Genomic DNA, 24,823 nt, shown 5'->3' on the forward strand with positions numbered 1-24,823 from the left:
ACCCTTTTAACAGCTAAACAAAAGGCAGAACTAGGACTAGGCTGAATTAATCTTATGAAGTCACTGTGTGCAGCAAAATGCTATCAGTGCCCTGGTGGGACTCACTGCTAGGAATGTCCACCCGCCACCAGGCCAAGTTGCTGGCTTGTTATTTGCTGTTCAGTCAGCATATAGGCTGCAGCAGACCTAATTGAAGTTATTCCTAATGAAGACCACTTCTCACAACCACACCCTTTGTTCCTCAATTATGTTTCACTCCAAAAACTCCCCTAGCCTCCCTCCAAATTCTTCATCCTTTCCAATATCTTCTCACACCCAACCCATGCTTCTTCCAAATTAAAACCAATTTAAAACAGTTTTCTTTTGTTTCTAGAAATTAAACAAAGATTTATTTTCTATAGGAGGGGCAAATACCTAATGCAGAACAAGTTCTTCTGATTGCCTGATACTTACCAACAAATCGCTGATAGCAGGGTAGTTTTCTTTTAAAAAGCTGCATACATTCAGCTTCTTGCCTTTTTTTTTCTCTTTAAAAACAAAACAGCTCATCAATGATAATGTGTATCTGGAATGCAGCAGCTAAAGGTTCATCCTCCACACTGCAATGGGGCATTCTCTGCATCCACCTGCTTCCCAGTGCTTTTTGGAGAAAACAATGATTAACTCCAAGGGCAAATGTCTTATGCTTAGAGTGGTTTGGGAAGCAACTCTTGCACACAGGAGCATCAAAACCCCCCTCATATTCCAGCCCTTCAGATTCACCTTTTTGTGTCAGCAAGTGGCTCAGAGAAGGCCTATTATGCATCTTATGGCCAACAGCCACATCACAGGACTTCATCCCTCTGCATGGGGAAAAAATATTTCTAAGAAGATCCAGAGTAATTAATTGTAATGTGGAGGGAAACTAAAACCCTCTAGAGCACCATTTCTTCTTGCAGGTACATAGAGATGGTATTCTAGTTTAGCAAGAATAAGAACAGGAGAAAATAGTGTAGCTGAGAAACACCTAAATCACAGCAGTAGTCTCTCTTACACCAACTGTCTGGCTCCTCACTTCTCACATCAGCTTAAGACCTGGCAGATATATTGTGAAAATTAACTGAGAACATTTAGAGATGTAACAAACTGGATCAACCAGACATGCTCAATTCATGCAGTAAAATGCAGAAAAAAACCCCAAACCCTAAAACTGTATTTCTTCATCTGGAAACCAAAACATGTAGTTTAAATTGCCATGGGTTTCCAACAATTTAACTTTTCACAACTTAGTATTTGAATAAGAAATGACTAAGCGTTATAATTTTTTTGTTTAAAAAGTGTTTTTACTTTAATGGGTTTAGTTAATAACATCATGAATGGTACAAAACTGTCCTTTTTCACATTTCCATACATTGTATTACGGACCACCTGAAAATCTGGACTAAGAAAGCATAAAGTGTCTCTTAATTACCCCTAGCTTCATTTTTGTCATATGTAGAGGATATATGCAGAAAAACATGCATTTGTTACCAACGACATGTCAGTATTAGCTTAAACAATAAGATAATGGCAGAATGTGCACTGTGTAATGCACAGGTATGCGAGACAGACCAAATGTGAACTGCTGGCAACAAAAGAAGAAATGGTTGATGACACACTGACATTTTGTGAGCATAGTATAAGCTTTTCTGTTTTAAAATTGTTTTAAATAGTACTAAATATTTAAATAATATTTAAAATATATTTCCCTATGGAAATCATTTACTTGGAAGACAGCCTGCAACATCTGACTTTTTAAAAAGTAGTATTTCATTTCGACAAGATATGAATACAATACATGCCATAGAACGTCAAAGACCCTAAAGTCCCTAGCCATTTTCAGAAACAGTTTCTCAATCCAATTTTGTCTCTGATTTTTTGCTAGCAAAACTTTGGAAGTAGCATCTCAAAGAAAACCTGCCTTTAAGAGAAATAATGTATTTCAAGAAAAACAAACCCAATGTAAACAGGGATGTCATGCTAAAGGAAGGAAGAGCGGCATTAAAAAACAAGTAATTGATCCTGCAATTAGTTTAATTTCTGGTTTACTAATTCATAGTCTAAGGAGGGTTTTGTTCCTTCCTAATACATTTCTTTCGCAATCAAATGAGTACTCAGTTCTCACTGTCAATTGTTAAGGGGTGAAGACATCACTGGTACTTAAAAAAAAAGCAACAAAGGATTGAGTTGCGAGTGCAGAATTAATAATCTAAAATGCAACAAAACAAAGTATTTGTGTAAAAAAGTAATTCATCCATTGACTTTTTTCTAAGTTTGCTTCAGTATAAAAAAATCTCTTCGATCCCACTAACAAAGCTTTATGTTGATTCATGATCCTTCAACACACTTGAGACTTCCGTGGTTTTCCTTATTCTAATTTGATAAATTAATAATCCAGCCATCATTTTTGCTGCCCAAGACAAAGATGGAAGCTCCATTATATTAATCTTTAATAGCCTAGGGTGATTAGTCTTATTAAAGACAGGTTTTTCCTGTCTTCTACAGCCACAGTGTTTAACTGGCCTCAGGTACAGAACAGCCAAAAATAAGCCAGATCACCTTCTGTGGCAGTGCAGAGCATCCTGGCAGGTTTTTTCTTTTCTTTGGGTTTTCTTAAGTTGTTGTTGCTAAAATTTCCTTCTTTTTGAATAGGGACAAGCTATTCCAAAGACCTCTAATTTCTTTCTTCAGTTTCTAAGGACTTGGACTGAACAAGTAGCTTCCTAAAGCTGCTTCTAGACTCAAATTCTAGAGTAAACAGCCAGTAGCAGTTAAGAAACCACTCAGAAAGCACAGAGACCTCTCTCATTTAGTTGCTCTGTAGTCACATTAGGCAGGGATATGTAAGACACAAAGTCTGACATGTTCCTTTCCATCAAGGATCCATCCTGATTGTTCCCTCAGTCTGCATCCTGGTAATTTTTGCTGCTGCAGACTGAGAATTCCCAAACTGTGCTGTCCATATATACCACCATACTGTGACCACAGAACTCTGCCCAGGTAAGTAAATATCTCTCATGAACCTACACACACTGCTAACCACCCCCACCAGTAATGGAAGACACTCAGTAAATCTGGGAACCTTCACTATCAATTAAAGAGTATACCAGGCACATTTCTATTGTATCTGCAGCTTGCATATGTACATTAAAACAATTTTAGCTGATTCCTATCAATGTTGGCAATTATGCTGTCTGGTTTCACCATATAAACTCTAGCTCCTACCAGAGTCAACATGGTGCAACTGAAACGACAGCAATTCTTCAACCCTGTGGCTACCCTTCTTTTCACCACAAAAATGAATTAGCCTCATGATTGCTCCAACAACCTGCACATTCTTCCTAAACCCAAACCCATCTTGCTCTCCTTGATCACAGGCGACATAGCAGTAGCACAATGCATCTAGTAATATGATAGTGACTTCCCTTTTAAAAGCAAAACCACTGTAAAGAGGCTTTAAAAAAGGCAAGGACACATACCCATTTCTGTTCACTGTAGTCTGCATACAAATCGTACAGGAGAATTATTGCTTTTAAAAGATGAAAAGCTTTGGAAAAATGGTAAACATCCTACAACGTTCTAAAACTAATCAGCTAAAATTCTGTACATACTTTAATACTCAAACCTCTATCTGATTACTCAAGATGAAATAATTCCATTTTCACATCTATTCATTAAACTCTCTATAGTTCTAAGGTCTAATGAATATTTAACAACTAAATAGGATCAAAACAGATAATGGGGAAAAAAGGTCACATGGCAATGAACATTATTTTATTCGGCCAATGAATAGTGAACCCTGCTTTCTTGGCTGAAATTAAGGCACTAAGTGGCAGCAAAAAGATAAAGGAATGAATTTTTTTTCTACATTATCTGAAAAAAAAGACCAACATGACTTTTTTTAGGACGCCAGTAGAGTACATATCCATTCTGAATGACTCAGTAAGGCATTCTGTTGGCAAATTTAAGGAAAATGTTCTCCTGACCAGAGCCCATTACATTCATTGTCTGAGTGTGACTAGTGGCACTACTAACTGTTAACAAACTGGAAGGGAGGGAAAAAGCTACAAAGATGTCTGAAGACTTGAAAGGCACCAAAAAGAGAACAGCTCTGCAACTGCCAGTTCTACAGATAATAATGTAAGCTGTGTTTAACACTGCATATAGTCTAGTCAATCATCAATCTTTGTTGATGAAGATAACGTATAGGAGCTCTTCACTTAAACTCTCAGTTAATCAAGTGCTAGTTTAGTACGAAATTTATTTTCACATATCAGAAAATAACTGCAGTGTCTAACACAACTACGCTTAAAGCAAAACTAGTCTAGAATGCATTATTCTGGTTAACACTGAAGCAAACCTGTATAAACAAAAGGGTTACCTCGAGATAATATAGTTTACAATACGAAATCAACATATAAATGAATAGGATTTACTGAAAACAATGGAAAGTGTATTACAAAGATACATGTAACAATTTTAACCACAATATTTCCTCTGTGAAAAATACAACTATTAGTGAGATAAAATGTACAATTGAGACTTTTTTTTCCCAAAAGAAAAAAAAAACAAAAACAAAAAACCAAACAACACAGTATAAAGGAAAATATTCTTTTTCTTCAAAACAGGGAAAATAGTTAAGGTCATTGTCTTTCATTACAATATAATTTGACACAAAAAGCAGTCATAGGATTGCACCAACTCCATGTTCAGTCTCCTGAACATGACAATAGTAAAAGGAGTCCATAAAGCATAACGACATTTCTGGATTACATGATGGCAATGTACGTAATGCAGAAGCTGATGTCATTCTGGCTCTGTTCACAAAATGTACAAAACTCTATAAATTTGGCAGCCAGACATGTAAAAATTAGTTCACTCCAACGCTGATTTTTCTGGCGCTTAGTCAGGGATGGAAAAATTTGTAGTATTCTAAGAGTTGTTATCTTTTTTGCAATAAAGAAAAAATATACGTAGTGCATGCTTTATCACTTGTCAAAACCATTTCTGAAAATAAAACTAAGTTATCCAATAGTTTACAAAATAGAAAATAATTCTTCAGATTAAAAATGTGGTTAGGTTTACATTTAGTTCCATCTCCGAAGGACTGATTTCCTTGGCAGCATCACTTTTCCTTAGCAAGAGCCAAGGCACAATGTTCCATAAAGAGAAATAAAAACGGCTATGAGCAAGAACGCAGTCTGGCCTTGCAAAAGAAATCAGAGCCTCTCTCTGAGCTTTCTGTTCCATTGGGTTAGTGCCGTAGAAAAATGTGAGACTTGGGATACATTTCTAACGTTAGGAGCATTTCTGCTGGACACGGTTCAGAAGTTCACCAAACTTTTCAAAAAGATCCTCAACCCATTTTATATTTTTCATGCAGAGCTGCACAATCTCTTCCTGTCCTAGGTCTGCACTCTTCTTCTGCACAGAAGAAATCTATTTAAAAAATGAGGAGGGAAAGAGAAGAGAGATGCATACACACACACGTTAGGCTGCCAGCACTTCAGAATTTTCATTTTTATAATATTCTGCAATTTAATACAAACCTTCTTTGGAAGAAAGCCTTTAAAACTTTAAAAACATAGGAAATGCCCCCAAAAAGCATTTCTTAACACCTGAACCAGAGCTCAATTCTCCTATTTCTGGTACCTGGAACACTTCCACCAAGGATTTTCAGAAAAAATAAAGGAGTGGGCATTCTAAGACAAAAAGTAGCTTCTAAATCTGAGGAATTACACACACTGATAAAATTCAGTTTTGTTTACTTTGGATAACAGTGAAGAATGCTTACCTATCTCCAAGGGAAACTTGATTTCACACAAACCTTGTAAGCCTCATCTCTGAAAGCTCTGGGCAGCAGTGCCCATTAGGGGCAACAGATGTGCTCAATATACCCTTTCCTTTGCTAGAAAGAATTAATTAAAATAGGAGGCCAGAATCCACACTCATTTACAAGAAGACAACAGCTCCTCTAGTTGGACCCGATTCCCTCAAATGCATGAAAGTATCTCAAAGGGGACAAGACTTACCTCTTCTTTACATGTTAGATATATGTGATATTTGTAATGATGGAGTGAGTGATACAACGAATACAACTGTATTTTTTCTGGATCTACTGTAAACTCCTGCAAAAAGAACAGTTATTTTAGGTAAATTCACATTATTTTCCAAGACAGATATATGATGGACATTTTCTTCTGTAAAGAATCCTCCCCTCCCTTGTACAAATATACAGGACAAGAGCATTTAGGTCTAAACATAGACACTAAATAGGGGAACAATTCTGAAATAATTTATCATTCCTGGAATATAATTATATTTCACAGATGAGTTAAACCCATGATTTAATATACTGTTAAAATGTTTTTTAACATTCCCTTATTATAGAAAAAGCACCTCACTCAAATACTTTGTATTTTGATAGATCTACCAAAAAAACCAAGTCACAAAGTAGTACTTTATATGTAAATGTGGTTTTCATTAGAAGACAGATGGTGGCAGCAATAAACCTTCTGAACACTCACCGGTGCTAACTTAGTGGCTGATTTAGAAGCCCTCAGTGTTTTCTTGTTGTAAGCTTTACCATTCATTTTGATCTTAGACACAGACGTTCCTCCAGTTTTTGTCTTAGAATCCCGAGTGATCACTGTCAGTTCAGGAAAATTTTCCAAAGCATTCTTTAAACAGAGCACATAAAGAAAAAGGATTTTGAAAAATTCAAGAATGGCCAAGCCACCCAGACTGCTGACAAAGTGGCTATGTTTCTTTGAAATGACTGACTGCAGCCTATTATGAAATAATTTATTCTTCCACAAAGAGCCTGTAAGTGGTCTTTATCAGCTCAAGCAACCATACACACCTTTGAAAAGCAGGACCACCTGCTCCTGACTACTGTAATTTTTCTAGACTAAGAAAATCCTTTTATTGCATCTCAGATGATCACCTGTGATTCCTTCATTAGAAAGAGCAAACCAAACAGGCTGCACTAGGCATTTTTCACCTTTTAGAATGCTTTCTATTCCGTTTCTATCCAAGAATCAATACGGCCAAGTTACTTGGAGATGCCGAAGTACTTCCCATGCCTGGTCAGAGATGGTAAGCCTACCAATTGTAGCAGAGATTTGATGCCTAAATATCCTCACAGGTTTTGTCCCAGCTTTTGCAAAATACAACTTAATCGTATCTTATCATATCTGTCAGGCAGAAGAGCTTATGCACAGTGAAGTACATGGCTGGCTCAAAAAGGCACAAATTTTTAAGACATATTAACTCATGAGAGTGAACTACCAGCTTCATTCCTATGTTATTTGCATATGTAAATTTGAACACAACTTTATTGTACAAATATAGCATTATGTTAGCAGCTGCTTTGAAACAGCTGTTATGCTATGTAATTTGGTACTGAAAAAAAAATTTCAAGTTCAATGAACATATCTATCTTTGTGTTATCCTCCAGTATGCGAAAAAGTAAGACACACAAAAATATACCAGTGCTGCAGCTTAAGGAACTAATTTGAACCATTTGATTAAAATGAAGTGGATTAAATTTTTATGTTTTCTTTTAACAAGCAGTAGTAGAATACAGTAACCTCCCGTCTATAATTTCTTAGCACTTCACATACATTTTCCACTTTATAAAAAAAAAAAACCTTCTCAGTAAAAGGTACAGAATCGGCTAGCAGAGAGATGCACAGTGGTAGCTGCAACCTTGACTAGCTAACCTGTGCATATACAATATTCATCACAATGCTCTCAAATTGGAACATCAGCTTCCACAGGTTTAAATTACTTAGTTTTTCTAGCTGCTGTAATAGCCTTCCTCAGGGTTGACTTTCAGTGTCAAGGGGCTTTGGCCAGCTCTCATCCAAAATACTGGCTCAAGGATGGCACAAGTTGGTACCATCATACCAGAAGGCAAACACAGAAGACTTTATCTAGCAGTTTACATCATAAGCAGATTCCTTTCCTCACATCCAGAACTCCACTAACTTGCAGATCGTACAGAAAAATAAAGGCTTCCAGCTAATTTAAGAGATATGATACATAATCTGCTGCTAAGTGCACACACAGCAAAGCTATTATAACAGTTATGAACTCCAACTGAATAAGCAGCTGTAATTATATGTCAGTATTACAGAAGATCCTATGAGCTTTTTCCCTGAAACTGGGAGAACAGCATTACCTACAAGAAATAAGTTAATAAAGAGAGTGTGAACTGAAGCTGTGTCACTGGTGGATGATGCTCTCATCTCTGAAACAAGGTCACAGCATCCCAGAAGACTTATCAGGAATGGGCTGTGGAAACAAAGATCTCTGAAACAGAACAATCAAGTCTGCAATTGTATTCCTCCTCAAAAATAAGTACAGAGTAATACAGAGAGACAACTGATTTTGCAAGTTTGTCTGTACTGTGGATGTAAAAAGAACAGTGAAAGAAGGTGAAAGCAAACTTGGTCTGATGGTGTTTAGAGACAGGACTGCTTTATTCTGGTTGATCTCAAAACTGTTATAAGAAGAAATAATCAGTCTGATTATAGACATCAACAACTAGTTCTCCAACATAGGTGAAAATAACCTTAATTCACTTCACTGCACTTTGGAAACCTGCGTTGTTGCTTAAAGGGTAGATGGGAGGAACCACAGTGCTTTTTTATCCTCCTGTTTACCTTCTTTCTACTGAGACAGTAGGGCTGCTCCCTTCCCTGCCCACACCTAGACCTGGTTTTTATTTTCATGTCAAAATTGCTATAGTGTGGGCTTGTTATCCAAACTTTTCCCAACCTTCTAGGCTGAAGATACAGGAAAGAGCACACAAACAAGTTGTTCTCAAGTCCCTCTGTCCCAGTTTTAAACTACTCTGATCATGTTCTCTACTTCAAAGAAGTTCAGACATCTGCTCCACAGCATAGACGTTTCATGTAAAAGTTTATTAAGATTTTTAGGCAATACAATCACTTGACCAAAAGCTTTAGAAGGACAGGAAACAGATTTTTCTTTTGGCAAACTTGAGAAGTGTAACAGAAAAAATTCTTGGGAATGAACGAGAAAGCATGGGGATTAAGACTAGAACTTGAACTTTGCAGTATATACTCTTCCATCACAAAATGTTCTCCAAATGCCACACACAAGCATGAAATTTATAGCATCTCTTTCAAATCCATATTCACTTCTGTTACAAATTTGTCTTCAGGGGTTTAAATCGTGCCTTCGTAGTACGCACTCAAGGACTGAATTTACTGACAACATTACTCAAAAATCCTAGAATTTAAAAAAGAATACCTTGAATGTATGATCCAAGCGTAATTTGGAAAGCAGTCTTTTCCTATTGTCATTCAGCATACCATCAATTTTTCTCATATGAGGCAAAAGTAGCTCATCTGAAAGACATAAAAAAAATCCAGCGTCAGCAGTTGATTGAGAAAAATACAGTAACAAGATGCCTATTCAATCTATGCTTCAACCCATTAACATAAAATGTGAAAGTAAAAAAATCATGCAATTTTCACATAAACTGATTTCAAACATGAATTATTTTTTATCAGCCTGTTAAAGTGGTCTAGATATTATGCAGTTTAATTGCTGACTGCAATCCTCTGACTTTTTTCTGTTGAAAGGAAAAAAAATAAGATAGAACAATATAGAGCACAAATCTTGAGACAATTTCAAACCATGTCCTAGATAATCCTCTTCTTTGGAATACAACTGGCAGTTCTGTAAAGACAAGTACATGGTTTTGACATTTGCTATTCCATATTACAAGTGATGACCCTGCTGGCATTTATAACAAAAGAAACTGAGGAAAACACTTACTGATAGAAGTTGTCTGACAAACCACTATAAATTTTATGATACACATTTGAACACAAGGCATGTGGCCATGAACAAAAATTTACAGTTCAGTATGAAATCCTTAATTTATAATGTGATTTCTCTGCTTTTAGTCGGCCTACTGATATACACATGGGTATGAAACCTTGAGGTAAGTGTGCACCAATGCACAACCAGAGCAAATCAGGGGAGGAGATGATAGAAACTAGTTTCCTAAATACAAGCAAGCAGAATAGTACAAAATGTCAGCCTGCAACTAAAGAATATGTGAAATGATTTCTCTTTTCGGACCTTTATACATGAGTGTGTCACTAAATTTTGAGAAATAAGAGTTTTGACTTGTATCCTGGAGTCCACTACAGTAAATAAGCCCACAGTGAATAAGCGCAAACATTCTCCCCCCAAGGAAAAGGTGAAATATAATTAGTTTTGACCAGAACTTTAAGGTTTCAGAATTTGAAATGAAGAATTTTTAGTAATAGCAACAATGAGAACTACTTATAAGGACGTGTCTTCATAAAAAAGTAAATACACACTTGGAACAGTAACTTGAAATAATGTTTGCAAAGATTTTAAAATATAGTAACAGCAGGGACAAAGAGCTCAGCTCTGACATTCACAGCTCAAGCTGTACATTAACAAAGCAGACAAAACGGTCTTTCCAAACTACTTTTATTCAAAGAGAGTGCAAATGCACATATATATATACAAGTAAGTTGTATAAAGTGTTCTTCAGATGCAAGTATGTAGCTAAAAGTTTAATGATGTTTTTATTTATTTATTTTTAATACATTTGCTTCACGAATTAATAACCTTAAAATTTAATTAAAACATACAAATGTTAAACATACTGTACCATTGCTCTTTTCCAAGGCTTGCATTGTGTCCGGATCCAAGGCAATGCTAACAAGCAACTCCATGTAGCTCTTAAAAGTCTCTTTCATAGCTCTTGTGTTCAAAAACCGAGTAACAAGGGGAGCTGGAGGTACAAGCTCTGGAAATTAATTGGCATATAATGACTATTTTCGTTTGATATCCTTCGAGTATTTGTATTTTTCAAAACTGAAGGTTTCTCTCTTAAAACACAAGTGACCCCTGCTGGTATCCCAAGAAATTAAAACTCAATACAATCAGAAATAATAATCAACTAGCTTACATGCCAAAATCAGGTACAAAACCCAAATCTGGTATAAATCATGCAATTTTTTGCAGAAATGCTTATAATTACTTATAACCATCAGCACTTAGACTCTAATATTTTAGGGAATTTTAACATTTTTCTATTATTGTAGATGAATGCCTAGAGAAAAGGGATAATAAATAACTTCAGTCAGGCAAAGCGCCTTAAATGCAGGTTTCATGTCAATGCAAGTACCTCCTAAAACCACACAACTTGAAGTAGTCCAACAGAAAACCATTCAAAAGCACTCATGTCACTTAGGAGCCTGCATACCATTGAAGTCAATTGCACCTAATTGTCTAACTCACAAAACCCACATAAACCAAATTTTACCAGGGAAGCAATGAAGGCACATTTGTACTTCCTATGAGGAAACTTTTGGTCAGTTTGTGGGGTTTTTTTTGTTTTTTTGGTGGGTTTTTTTTCAAAGACAGCAATTTTACATGTGCACATGGAGCAGTCCTCAGTCCAATATATGACACCAGTATTTTACAGGAATTTAGCTAGCAGGGCTGTTAAGACTTTCTCAGATAGCAACATTTCCATGGATGACTATCATCACATTACTGGAAATGTTAAATATGGACTTGTACATATTAATGGTTATTTGGGTAAGTTTGCTTGAAAAACAGTATTTTAAAGGTGCTGTCGTGAGCAGAAGCACTGTTCCAGTACACCAACCCAAGCTTATCCTTAGTTGAAGTCACCAAAGCCAACACGCTTTGCAAATGCAGTAATACAAAACATGAGTACTACACAACTTAACTTCAGACATAGAGGAAATAAACAAAAAACCCTGCAAAACACACTGCATATCTGCTATCACAGATAATCTCTATGAACACCATACAAAAATTCCTCTCTGTTCCAGAGAATTACTGCAAACATCGTATCTCACTGTTCCAAGACACCATGAATGTCTTAAGATTAAATGTGCTCATCAGGCTACATTTGAACAGCTGGCATTTGGACAAGCAGTGAAGCAGCCAAAAAGTAACTGCTTTTTCTTCTTGGGTCTTGAAACAACAACAGTAACATCTGAATTCTGCCCACATCTGCATGCAGACAGACACTGCAGGAATGTTCTTTTAGACACGACATGGAGCTGCAGTGGAAAAATCAACTAAGAATCTGATTCTTGAGACGTAATTGAAAATCAGACTTCAACTGTAACCATCTGAGAAAGCACGTAGTGAAAATATATTTACCCAACTGGTAAACTACATTTGGGAAAAGTTCAGTTGCACACATTTGCTCATGCTCAAACGAATGAAAAGTTTTGAGAAATCAATTTTGTTTGACAGTCAAATTTTCTTCCCTTTTTTTTTTTGGCTTCTGAGGCTAGCAAAGAAAAAATTGCAAGATTGAGCAACATACTTTTTTTCTAGCTACTACACTCAGTTAAGTTCAAATGGCCGTAGTTGCTAACAACAGATTCTCTCTCACCATCCTCATCACTCTGGGCCTCAGGTGAAGAATCAGATTGAGAAGAAAATTCTTCTTTCCACTTTTTCCTTTTCTTTGGTGGTGGTTCAGCCTTTACCTTTGGCTGTTTAGCTTTGGGTTTCACAGAAGAGACCTTTGCTGCTGTTGGTTTTGGTGTTGGTGGATCAGGGGTTTTGTTGGTGCTACTGTTAGGCTTGCAATGAAGAGTCCTGCAATATCATAAAGATGATCTCTATGAAAATAATTACCACACAAGTTTTGATATAATAGCTATAATCCTATGTAGCCACAAAATATTCTCCATGGATTACATATACTTGTTTCATTTAACTAGAATATGTAACTAGAAATGAGGTCATACACACTATACTACTTTATTTTTTATATAATGCATAAGAACTATTCTCAACTACCTGAAACCCCCAATCATTCCTTGAATAAAGAGCACTGTGTTTTTTTATTATTGTTTAATAGTGTCTGATAAAGAAAACAATCTGCATTAAATTACTGAAAATCCATAGAGGGAAAATCTTCAGATATCATCTGAAGTTGTAAGAAGATAACATAAGCTAAGCAATAAAGCATGCCAGAGTTCTTCAATACAGAATCTGCAACCTGTTCCAAAAGGACAATCAAAGGTCAACACAAAAGTCAACAGAAAAACCCTTAGCTAGTGAATGACAGTGAAAACCTTATCAGAAGGGAGGTGACTGAGGAAATCTCAGAGCTACCCAAAGTAATTGTGTGAGAGACTCTTCTGGTCATCATTCAAAGTTATAAGGCTTTCTGGGGTAGGGTGAGGGGGGTAGGGTATGTTCAATGAGAAAAGTAGGTACTGTCAGTGTGCTGACAGGACAGAAGAGAGAAAAGCATACTTGCAACAACCAACAATCGACTTCTGTTTTTAAATTAACTTTCCAGGATTGAGAAGTACTTGTAGTATACTGGTACAGGATTATCATTAAAACAATCCAGAAAAATGTAACTAACTTGCAAAGTCCATGGGATGGGAGAAAACAACATATATTTAAAATCGTTACACCTGCAGGCTTCTATGTTGATATTGAGGCAAAAGCTGACAGAAACAAATAGCATCAGGAGCCCCAAAACCTCCAAAATTTATTGCAATCCACAGATTTAAGGTAGGAAGGTCTTAATATGACAATAATTTATATCTAATGTCTTAAAGCAAAACACACAGTCTTCAGTTTCTAACTTAAAGCTGAAATGACATAACCCTGAGTTACAGTCTTATTTATTAAAATAGGTCTGTTCTTAACAAAAAAAACAGTATGGCAAAATGACAAAAAAAAGGAAATAAAATACCTTGCTGACTGTACAGATTTGCTTCGTGGTTTTTTTGAACATACTCTGACATACTCCTTTTTGTTCGAGTTTTCAATGAACTTCACATACACTCGTTTATATTTTGTTTTTGCATCCCCAAAATATCCAAGATACTAAAAAAAAAAGAAAAAATATACAAGTGTTTCTTGTTAAGTACAATTGTTCAGTTTAAACAATTAAAAACGTAAATACTAAAGACAAAGTCAGTTTAAAAACAACTTGTTTAAAAGAATAAACCATCCTACAGCATTCACAGTTTAAGAGAAATTCTCCAATGGATTTCCACGTTTAAAAGAAGAAAATACAGAAAATAAGGCAAGACCATACTTTGGGCTTCATTTTTTCTATTTATTTAATTCTCCCCATGCGTTATCCCTAAAGAATTATCTGCATGGCAGAGGGTTGCCTGTTGAAACTGTATCCTATCTGAATCCTTCTCACTGTGGTTCACAAGCCTGCATCCACTGACTTTATTCTGGTTATGTAAACTTGCTCCTTTATGCGGGCTGAACGACACTAAAGAACCCATGGTGGAAAACAAAAATTCTGCCCATTCATATATTTAGAATGAATTTTAGAGTAAGAGGAAATAAGAAACCTTTCCCCCTCCTCCCCTTCAAGGATGCTTCCTAAGAATGTATGTCAGAATCACATTTTATCTTGTTTCCTAGACTTCCATCAAGGAAATCAGTTCCCATGAGGCTTCACAAGGAATTTTTAAGACTCACACTGTTAGTAGCAGCAAACTCTCTCTGACTATCTCGGACTTCGGGAACAAACTTTTGCAATAAAGCCTTCTGTACTTTCCAAATAGCTGGAGGCTCTTTTCCTGTTTGCAAAGCAACCTGTAAGAACATAAAATTATTTGCTAAGAAACTTCTTATTTTTCTCTCTGAAATGTGTTGTGCATTATATTTTTTGAGCAAGTTACAAGGGATGAAATTAAAGTAAGTCATTCGAAATTCCAAACCCATAGTCACTATGCACCATTTACATCAAGATAGTATGATGCGAACTGCATATAACAACATACCTTAATCATTTTTGTGACAAGGGAACACTTGAAAACTGATTATCACTTATCACAGGCAACAAAGCTATGTGAATTCATTTAAAACTTCTGCTCAAGAGGATGAATACATAGACAACTAATCAGAAGTATTAGAAATACTCATAATAATAATAATCATAATCAGAGGTTTGGGTATCTTGAACACAGGATCCAAGTTTCCAGGCCAGGTCTACTGGGGGCTGGTGGACATGCTCTGATAAAGAAAGGGAAGAGTGGTTTTGCTGTGAGGCTTGCCAGACTTGTCAAGGATACTTTAAACTAGGTGTGTTTTGGGAGGGGGGCATCATTCCATCCCAACACACCCAGTCAGTTGCCAGCACCTATAATAAATACTCTGAGCAATGTAGTGATATTCGAACTGCTCCAGCCAATGAGCCGGCTTCATTTGGAGCTTGGCTCAGACGCCTCTATACAAACACCTGTAGCATGGAGAACAAGAGGAATTAGAGATGTGCACACATGTACGGGGCTATGATATAATAGGCATCACAGAAACATGGCAGGATGGCTCCTTTGACTGGAGTGTTGGAATGGAAGGTTATAGGCTTTTTAGAAAAGACAGGCCCGGTAGGAGGGGAGGGGGAGTTGCCCTTTATGTTAGGGATAGGCTGGAGAGTATGGAACTCTGTCTGGGGACAAGTGAGCAGTTAACAGAGAGTTTGTGGGTAGTGTAAGGGGGAAAATAGCGATGGGAGACATTACTGTGGGGATATGTTACAGACTGCCTGATCGAGAGGAACCTGTGGATGAAGAACTCTACAGACAAATAGGAAAAGCCTCACACTCACAGGCCCTTGTTCTCATGGGGGACTTCAACCACCCTGATATCTGTTGGGGCGACGGTACGGCCCGGCACAAGCAATCCAGGAGGTTTCTTGATTGTGTGGAAGACAACTTCCTTCTGCAAGCAATAAAGGAGCTGACAAGGAGAGGTGCCATGCTTGACCTCGTGCTCACCAAGAAAGAAGGGCTTGTTGGAAATGTGATGCTCCAGGAAAGCCTTGGATGCAGTGATCATGAGACGGTTGAGTTTGAGATCCTCAGGACAGTGAGAAGAGTGTGCAGTAAGCTCACTGCCCTGGACTTCAAGAGAGCAGACTTTGGCCTCTTCAGGAACCTGCTTAGTAAGGTTCCATGCAATATAGCCCTAGTGGGCAGGGGGGCCCAAGACTCTTGGTTAATATTCAAGGATCACCTGCTACAAGCTCAGGAGTGTTGCATCCCAACTAGAAGGAAGTGCAGCAGGAGGGCCAGGAGACCCCCGTGGATGGATAAGGAGCTGCTGAGAAAAATTCACAGGAAAAGAGGCGTATAAAAGGTGAAAGCATGGACAGGTGGCCTGGGATGAATACAGGGATGTTGTCCAGGAATCTAGGGACCAGGTTAGGAAAGCTAAGGCCCAGTTAGAATTCAACTTGGCTAGGGATGTTAAGGATAACAGGAAGGGATTCTGTAGGTACGTAGTGGATAAAAAACAGACTAGGGACAATGTAGGCCCCCTCCGGAAGCTTTCGGGAGAACTGATTACACAGGATTTGGAGAAGGCTGAGGTTCTGAATGACTTCTTTGCCTCGGTCTTCACTCAAAGAGTTGTGGTCAACGGTTCAATGTCTGGTTGGAGATCAGTAACGAGTGGTGTCCCTCAGGGATCGGTGTTGGGACTGGCCTTGTTTAACATCTTTGTCAGTGACATGGACAGTGGGATTGAGTGCGCCCTCAGCAAGTTTGCCGATGACACCAAGCTGTGTGGTTTGGTTGATACACTGGAGGGAAAAAATGCCATCCAGAGGGACCTTGACATGCTTGTGAGGTGGGCTGATGCCAACCTCATGAAGTTTAACCAAGCCAAGTGCAAGGTCCTATGCCTGGGTCGGAGCAATCCCAGGCACAGCTACAGATTGGGCAGAGAAGAGATTCAGAGCAGCCCTGCAGAGAAGGACTTGGGGGTGTTGGTCGATGAGAAAATTAACATGAGGTGGCTTCAGTGTGCACTTACAGCCCAGAAAGCCAACCATATCTTGGGCTGCATCAAAAGGAGCGTGACCAGCAGGTCGAAGGAGGTGATCCTGCCCCTCTACTCTGCTCTTGTGAGACCTCACTTGGAGTATTGTCTGCAGTTCTGGTGCCCTCAATATAAAAAGGACATGGAACTGTTGGAACAAGTGCAGAGGAGGGCCATGAGGATGATCAGGGGACTGGAGCACCTCCTGTATGAAGACAGGCTGAGAAAGTTGGGGCTGTTCAGCCTGGAGAAGAGAAGGCTGCATGGAGACTTCATAGCAGCCTTCCAGTATCTGAAGGGGGGCTATAGGGATGCTGGTAAGGGACTATTCATTAGGGACTGTAGTGATAGGACAAGGGGTTAACAGGTTAAAACTTAAACAGCTGAGGTTCAGCAGGATATAAAAAAGAAGTTCTTTACTGTGAGGGTGGTGAGGCACTGGAATGGGTTGCCCAGGGAGGTTGTGAATGCTGCATCCCTGGCAGTGTTCAAGGCCAGGTTGGATGAAGCCTTGGGTGATACGGTTTAGTGTGAGGTGTCCCTGCCCATAGCAGGGGGGTTGGAACTAGGTGATCTTGAGGTCCTTTCCAACCCTAACTATTCTATGATTCTATATTAATGGTAAGAATATTGTTGGCTACAATAGCAACTAAATGAAAGGTAAGCATGAAGAATTTAATATGGAGAATCAACAAAACCAAAGAAATCAAGAACACAAGAAGTGTTCCCATAAACTCATGTGAAGAGCTGTACTGTTGCTTATGGAAGCAACTCCTTATTGGAACAGCAAGCAGAACCTCTTTCGGAAAGAAAAAAAAAGGGAGAAAAAATTATTCCAAGATCTTCTGCAAAAGTCCAAATGTAATGTCCTCAACAGCTTAGACTCAGAAACCTACTACTACCTTAATAAATAAATCAAAGGTTGCCAACAGCCTGTGAAAAAAATATGCCTTTTAATAATAAAAAGGTAATCCCAAGTCCTAACAGAGGTTACCCACACATAAATCTACTTTATTATGTATGTAGAATAAAGTAGGTCACGTACATACAAAACATATTCATAACCTGCACTAGAAAGACACCTTTAAGGCATCCTGGCAGCAACCAGGGCATATTAGAATAGAAACAGAAAACTGATCTGCAGCCTTTCCCCTTTTGGCAGTTTGCTGAAACTAAATTCATACTCAGGATTTCTCATGATTTCCCCCACCTCTCCCCAGCAAGTATTCAGGTTACCTTTAGTGTCTCTATATCTTCAATCTTCACTACAAATTCATCACGTTCTCTGTACATGCCCTCTCCCCCACTGTCCGTATTCTCCTCATCAGTACATCCTTCTATTGCAACAGTTGCCTGTGTTTTTGCCAATTGGTCTGAAGTCACAGCATCCAGTTGGGCTACTTTTAAGGGGTCGGCCACATTTGTCTTCTCCTGCGCACTGACCACAGGAGCAGTTGTCTGTGGTTCCTGCTTGACCACAGCAGCAGTGGTGGTGGCAGCAGCAGGAACAACTGCCACTTTTTCAGCTTCTGAAGACAAAAATCAAAATTTTAATTAAACAAATTATCAAGGATTGGCAAAAAATGGGAACTAAAATATTTTCCTTCATTTCTGTTACAACACATATTAAAAATACCTCTTCTAAGAGTTAAAACATCTTGGTTACAACTAAATTTAAACCAAACCCAGAATATTGTGGCTAGCATATCTCTGTTTGTATTAAACTGCTACATCTGTTAGCATCCAGAAATAACAAAGATGAAGAGCTTTCAAAACCAATTTGATAGTTGCAGACATGATCAACAAGAAATACTGCTGTACTTTGTGCGAGTAAGCAAATACAACAGTAAAGGTTACAACACTAAATCTTGTTTCCAATCTGCTGATAAGCAGTTTTTTAAAATTGGATTAAGGAAAGAGAAATACACATGAAATGTGAAAACATTTGCTGTCTGACTTTTGGACATTTATAATTTTTAATCTTGTGATACTGTAACTGGAAGTTTGAGATTAAAACTTTGGCAACATTCTAATCATTTTTAATATTAACAGATTTGAAAAATGAGAACTCATGATACACAACAAAGAAGGGAAAGAACATTCTCCTCCTCTATGCCAAAGAGCCAAAAGAAACTCCCACCTTTCAAAATTATTAATCTTTCCCACCTGAAAAAAATAAGAAACCTTTTTAGATATTACTTTATACATATTAGTTTTAACACCAAATTGCTTATCTAAAAGACAACAAGCCATACTGGCTACAGTATAACTACTAATATCACTTAGGAAACTGGCTTCAAACTTAAGATTGTTATTGTACAGTTTTGTTACCGTCGCTGTTAATTTATGGCTTTATCACTTAAAAAAAACCAGAAAAAAAGATAACATGACATTTTAATAAAAGCGATCCAAACCAAATGATTTAAATATTAAATTAATATGCCAATAAAAAACTTATGCCAGATACATGAAGATTAATTAAATCAACTCAACAAAATTGCTAAGCCAAGAAATACATTCTTCTGCATATATCCTATACCATTATTGCAAATAGGTTGTATGTCTTTTTTCAGTGAAAGCTATGACAGCTTTAATTAGACACAGCATTATTAGTTCCCCAAGTGTAATTACAGTGTTTTCAAAAGAGCAGATAAATGGACATATACTACCTAATGTTACCAACAGACTCCATCTTCATATTTGTCTTTCCATACTTGTATAAAGAAAAAAAAGGCAGAAAAATTACTAGAAAACCTGCAAAAGCCCCGCAAGTAAAAAAGAAGTCATTACCAAGCACCTTGTACAATGTACAGTCTTGTACACAACAAAACAGGAAGGTGAATTCAAATATTGGTAGCATAAATATTAAATCTTTATGAATAATAAAGAAGTCACAATAACAGTGTAAAAGAAAATACTGCAAATAAAACACTTGTGGAAATGGCCCATCAACAAAACCCCTTCAAAATACTTCCTTTAGAAGCTATACACAGAACATGGCTTATTAAAATTGACAGACTTCAGCAAGAGGCTTACACAATGGCAGTGTCCACATTTTGGCTTTCTGGAAAAATAAAAATCACTGCTTATTTGTTTAAAATACGTATTCAATGGAAAGACATACGAGGAACTTAATCTTCTGTAACGGCCTTTCCGAAATGCTTTAACTTAAGAGAAAAATCCTCAGAACAGTAATTAAGATGAAGTATTGTTTAGTATATCATGTATTCCACAATCTTTTCCCAGTATTTTAAGTCTGATTATTACAATTTAACTTCAATCATGCTATGTATTTTTCAGTAAATCATGCCATCCCTAGAGAAAAAAAATCTCCCCCTCTCATCTAAAAAGAGAAAAAAAAATACTGTTTTCATAAACATACTTTGTGCAACTCTATCAAAAGTACATATTTATCTAGGAAGAACTTAACTTCTGCTGATGGCAATTCTTAATATGCTCTCTTGCTAGACTTTTTTTAAATAGATTTTTTTTAAACCTCTGACATGATGATTTGCTGAGGTTTCCAGGTGAAAATCATATTTAGCATTCTAAGACAGAGAAGAAGAGAACAGACACATTATTCCAATTCTCAGCTAAAATAAGTTTCTGGCATTAGAAGAGTCCTAATTAAGTAGCATTAAAAAGTTTACCTACAGATTTTTTAACTGTATAAAACACTAGTTTGGTTCATACTCAAGGCACCTTTTGAACATAACTCTTAATTATGGCTGGAATTAAAACCAAACCCAATCAAAACCTTTACCTCAACTGAAGATAGCTAAAATTATTCCTTATTTTTTCACCATCAGCTACAGAAATCCCCTTCAACATGTGCACTTGTTTTACCTGATTTGTTCTTTCTATCAGATGTATCATCCAGGGCTGACAACGCAGTAGAGATGCTCTTCTGAAGATCGTGGTTACCACCCACAGAATCATCTTCATCAGAAGAAAACGAAGCCAATGCTTCTAAATTTTTCTTAAGTTCTTCATCAGCTTTTTTGGTTGGACTTTCATCACTACCTTCAGCAGCTACAGGTACTCCTGCTGCCGGCTGAGGCTTTGCAGAGGGTTGAAGGCATGGGGCACGAACTACCTGGTTAACAGGTCGCCTCGTCCTGTTTGGCATTCGGACAGCTGGAGCTGAAAACTGTTGCCTTGGCCCAGATTTTAGGAAGTCTAAAAAAGATGCAATAAATCCTGTTTTGACTTCAGGCTGTTTTTCTTCAACTTCTTTGATTTTTTGCCTCATTCTTTCCTGATGCTGATAAGTATCGTAACAACTTTCGGAAACAGCAGAAGAGTATGTGAAATACGAGTCACTTCCTCTTGAATTCTGACGTTTGCACTGTCCACTTCTTTTTAGCTGTTTCTGAATTGCACTGTCATCTTCTGCAGAATTTCTGGTTTGGATTTTTCCTTTGTTTTTTTTCTTTTGAAGGTTCACTTGAGATAGATCTTGGCATTCTTCCTCAGTTCTATTAATGGTTCCATCTCCACTTTGGGGCACAGAGAGTGTCTTCAATGAAACCTTTGACTGGTTACCTGCCACAGTACCATCATCACCACTCATATTAAAGTCATTCTCCGAAGCAGCACTTTCTCCGCTTAGGCTCCTACCACTTGAAACAAATTCTGTGTCTCTTGCATTCAGTGCACCATCAGCTGAAGCATCATTATCTTCTTCAGATTCATGACTGATGCTACATTGTTTCTTAACTGGAACAGCCCCTTGTTCTTGCTCTTCTTGACCAGGGCCAAGGGTGGGAGAGGTCATTCTTGTTGCTACATTTTGATCTGAAGTTTCAATGTGTTGCTGATCAAGGTTCACAGTTTTTGTCTGTATTGTTGACACTGGTGTAAGATTTATAGTAATTTGGCTTCCATTCAAAGAAATATTACTAATGCTTGTTGGCTTTCCAACTACTGTAGGTGAGGCACTGAAACCAGAAGACACATGTCTTACATCCACTGATCGAAACTGTGGTTTAGACTCCCCGCTATTTTCAACAGACTGGATTTCCCCTTCATTAGAATTTGATTTGGCAAAGTCAGATGGTGTTACTCCACAGGCTGCTGCTGTTGCTGCTAAGATGTCATCTACATTGGATAATATATTCCTCTCATCACTGAGAAGTATAGATTCTGGGAAACATATTGAACTGAGAGAAACAAACTGGTTTTTTGAATCATGTTGATTTGTCTGAGTAAAATGATCTTTTGTTGTCAAATGCTGCTGTAGTGGCTTTGAGGGCTCAGAAATGTCCATTTTCATGACTTCTGAATTCTGAGTATGAAGCTGCTGCTGCAAATGACCCCCATTACTTTGAATAATATGACCATCCATCTGAAGGAATGGATGTGGCACCTGTTGAGGACTCTGTATTCTTTGCACTTGTGGTGATGCCTTTGTTTGTCCTAAACCTGACTGAAGTATTGACTGGTGAAGAATCTGCAAGTCACAGGCTGACTCCAGCAATACCTGTGCACTGGGCAAGCACAGCTGATGACCATGTCTTAAAGCATGAGACTGAACCTGGGATGGTGTGCTGATGACTTGGCCTTGCTGTTCTTGAGCTTTACTTTCATGTACCTTATGCATAAGAGAATGTTGCTGGTTTAGTTCTTTAGTGCTCACAGTCACTTGTGTCGTGTGCATTAAATTAGCTGTCTTTTTCATATCATGGCTTAGACTAGTGATATGGCCAATATGCTGGGAAAGCTGTTCCACAGAATTGACCATTCTTTCATCTTTTTTTGTTCCTTGAAGAGTAAGTCCCACAACTTGATCCTCAAGACGAGAGTTACTTCTGATGACACTTTGAGAGTATCTGTCATCTGCTTTTGAAACCCTATAGGATGCATCCTGAGCATTGATTTCCTCGTCAGTTAGTCTTTGAGTGGAAGACTCAAGAGTAGCTTGCTGTTGCAATGCCTGCATATCCTGCATTGATAATTCCTCCTCTCGTTTTGATGAGGCATACAAATTAGAGTCAGACTTCCTTTTAATGTATGACTTTGTTTCTGAGGAGGGCCTGCTGTTCTGCAGTGTCTGTGAATGAGCTGGGGATGCAAAAGGAGGAGACTGGACAGATGGCAAAAACTTCTGAGACTGTGGAGAGGAGGACTCCTGTGACTGAGAATTCTGAGAATGTAAAGAAATATAGCTCTGGTTAGGACTCGAAGCTGGAAGAGCTTGTATCCGAGGAGAGGCATTAAAGGAAAGGGAAGGCGATGTCAATGTTAAAGACTGCCCTGAAGAATAGCTTTCTGAAGGACTAACAGCTGATAAAACTTGTGATTGAGATGAAAAACTAACTTGGGATTGGCTAACTGGAGATAAACCCTGAGTGTGACTAGAAGAGTAGCTCTGAGATTGGCTGACTGAAGAAAGTTCCCTCGTTTGCCCAGAATAATTCTCATTTGGAACTGAAGTCAATACCTGTTCCTCTGAGGAGTAACTGAGAGTTTGACTATCAGAAGTAATAGCCTGTGATTGCCCAGAAAAAGTCAATGTTTTATACAGTGAGGGCAGCTTCTCAACCTTGCTAGATGAGAAATCCTGTGAGTGACTGACAGGTGGCACACTCTGAGCTGGGGATGAAACATAGTTTTGGGACTGGCTGACTGACAAGAGGCTTGGGAGCTGTGCTGTAGAATAGATCTGTGCTTGGCCTGTAATGACAGAACTCTGGTTTTGTGCAGTTTTGGCATAGCTTTGTGTCTGCAGAGTGGGAGCTACACTCTGAGGTTTGGGAGTCTTCGCTGACCTTGGAGGCTGCTTCATGGAACAGTTTTTCACTTTTGTTGTGGAAGCAGATGGAAAACCAGGTGATGGAATTGCAGATGTGTACGACTGAGCAAGTTCCACTGTGACTTGAGAAGTCTTCTGCTGTAGTCCTCCATTGCTCACCTGAGTAACATCTCCAACTGGGCTGCAAGATAATGCGGAGTGCCTAGATGTATCCTGAAAATTAACTCCACCTGTACTTGTTAAATAGCTGTGTAAGGAATGCTGTGAAACAGTCAGTTGAGCCTGAACAGACTGAGTACTTGAAGGCCGCTGATGGTGTTTAATAACACTACATTCGCGCTGAAGTGCTCTATCAATAGAAGCAGTGGAACCAGTAAAGACAGATGTGCTATATGCCTGAGAAACCTGCTGAGCTCCTCCAAGGGTTGAAGGCAACAAACTAAATTGAGGTTGCAAGAGATGGGGTGCAGATTCTTGAGCAGAACGATATGTTGATGACTGAGGTGGTATACTGGTACTTAAAACAGAACTGCCTAGGCGCTCAAATGTTACAGCAGTTGGAACAGTGCCTTGTGATGTTTTAATCTGCAATAAAGGATCATGGGTAGTTAAGAGACCATTAGATGTAGCACTGAAAGTAGTATCTTGAAGAGTAAGAGAAGGGGTAGTAGCAAAGTTTCTACTGCTGAATGTGTTGGGATGCTGATATGCTGATAAAGCAGATGTTGGTGGAAATGTTCCAGAGGTTGGCAAAGCTCCAGTAACAAAAAGTTCTGTGGCTGTTGAGGAATGCATACCTGGTAAAAAACAAAAAACAAGAAGAAAAAGAACATAAAGGAGCTTTACAAGTTGCAACACTCTGCATTTCTAGAACTCATTGGATTGTAAGATTTTACAGCATTTACAAATGTAACCTTCATTAGAACCACCACCCCTTTTCAATGAAAACATATAAAAGGGAGGCCCTTACTGTGGGTCAAACTGGAAGTGCAGGGTTTTCTAAGAATTCCAAATTCAAAAAATCATATCCTTATGATAAAAACTGCGGATAAAAAAATTGTACAAGGTGAATTCTTCTTTGAAACGGAAAGCTCTTTATTACTGTTTCTTTGAGTTTAGAAAGAAGTTTGTAGTAGAGGACAGTTGATAAAAAGCCCTGTACACCTTTAATAT

The 24,823-nt window shown here is 38.0% G+C and overlaps 1 protein-coding gene across 1 annotated transcript in view; it reads right to left on the bottom strand.

Moving 5' to 3' along the window:
• Positions 1–4,262: 4,262 nt before the first annotated feature.
• The window catches only part of QSER1 (glutamine and serine rich 1), a 41,711-nt gene continuing 21,150 nt past the window's right edge, over positions 4,263–24,823 (bottom strand). Inside the window, exons 4-13 of the mRNA XM_034065332.1 lie at positions 20,743–24,447; positions 18,133–18,425; positions 14,551–14,667; positions 13,802–13,935; positions 12,476–12,684; positions 10,706–10,843; positions 9,301–9,398; positions 6,546–6,698; positions 6,051–6,146; positions 4,263–5,457 (exon numbers count right to left, since the gene is read on the bottom strand). Of these exons, the coding sequence (XP_033921223.1) occupies positions 5,317–5,457; positions 6,051–6,146; positions 6,546–6,698; positions 9,301–9,398; positions 10,706–10,843; positions 12,476–12,684; positions 13,802–13,935; positions 14,551–14,667; positions 18,133–18,425; positions 20,743–24,447 (5,084 nt within the window). The 3' untranslated portion in view covers positions 4,263–5,316. The remainder of the gene's footprint in view (positions 5,458–6,050; positions 6,147–6,545; positions 6,699–9,300; positions 9,399–10,705; positions 10,844–12,475; positions 12,685–13,801; positions 13,936–14,550; positions 14,668–18,132; positions 18,426–20,742; positions 24,448–24,823) is intronic.

This window comes from Melopsittacus undulatus, chromosome 8, assembly GCF_012275295.1.
Source record: "Melopsittacus undulatus isolate bMelUnd1 chromosome 8, bMelUnd1.mat.Z, whole genome shotgun sequence".
Taxonomy (NCBI): domain Eukaryota; kingdom Metazoa; phylum Chordata; class Aves; order Psittaciformes; family Psittaculidae; genus Melopsittacus; species Melopsittacus undulatus.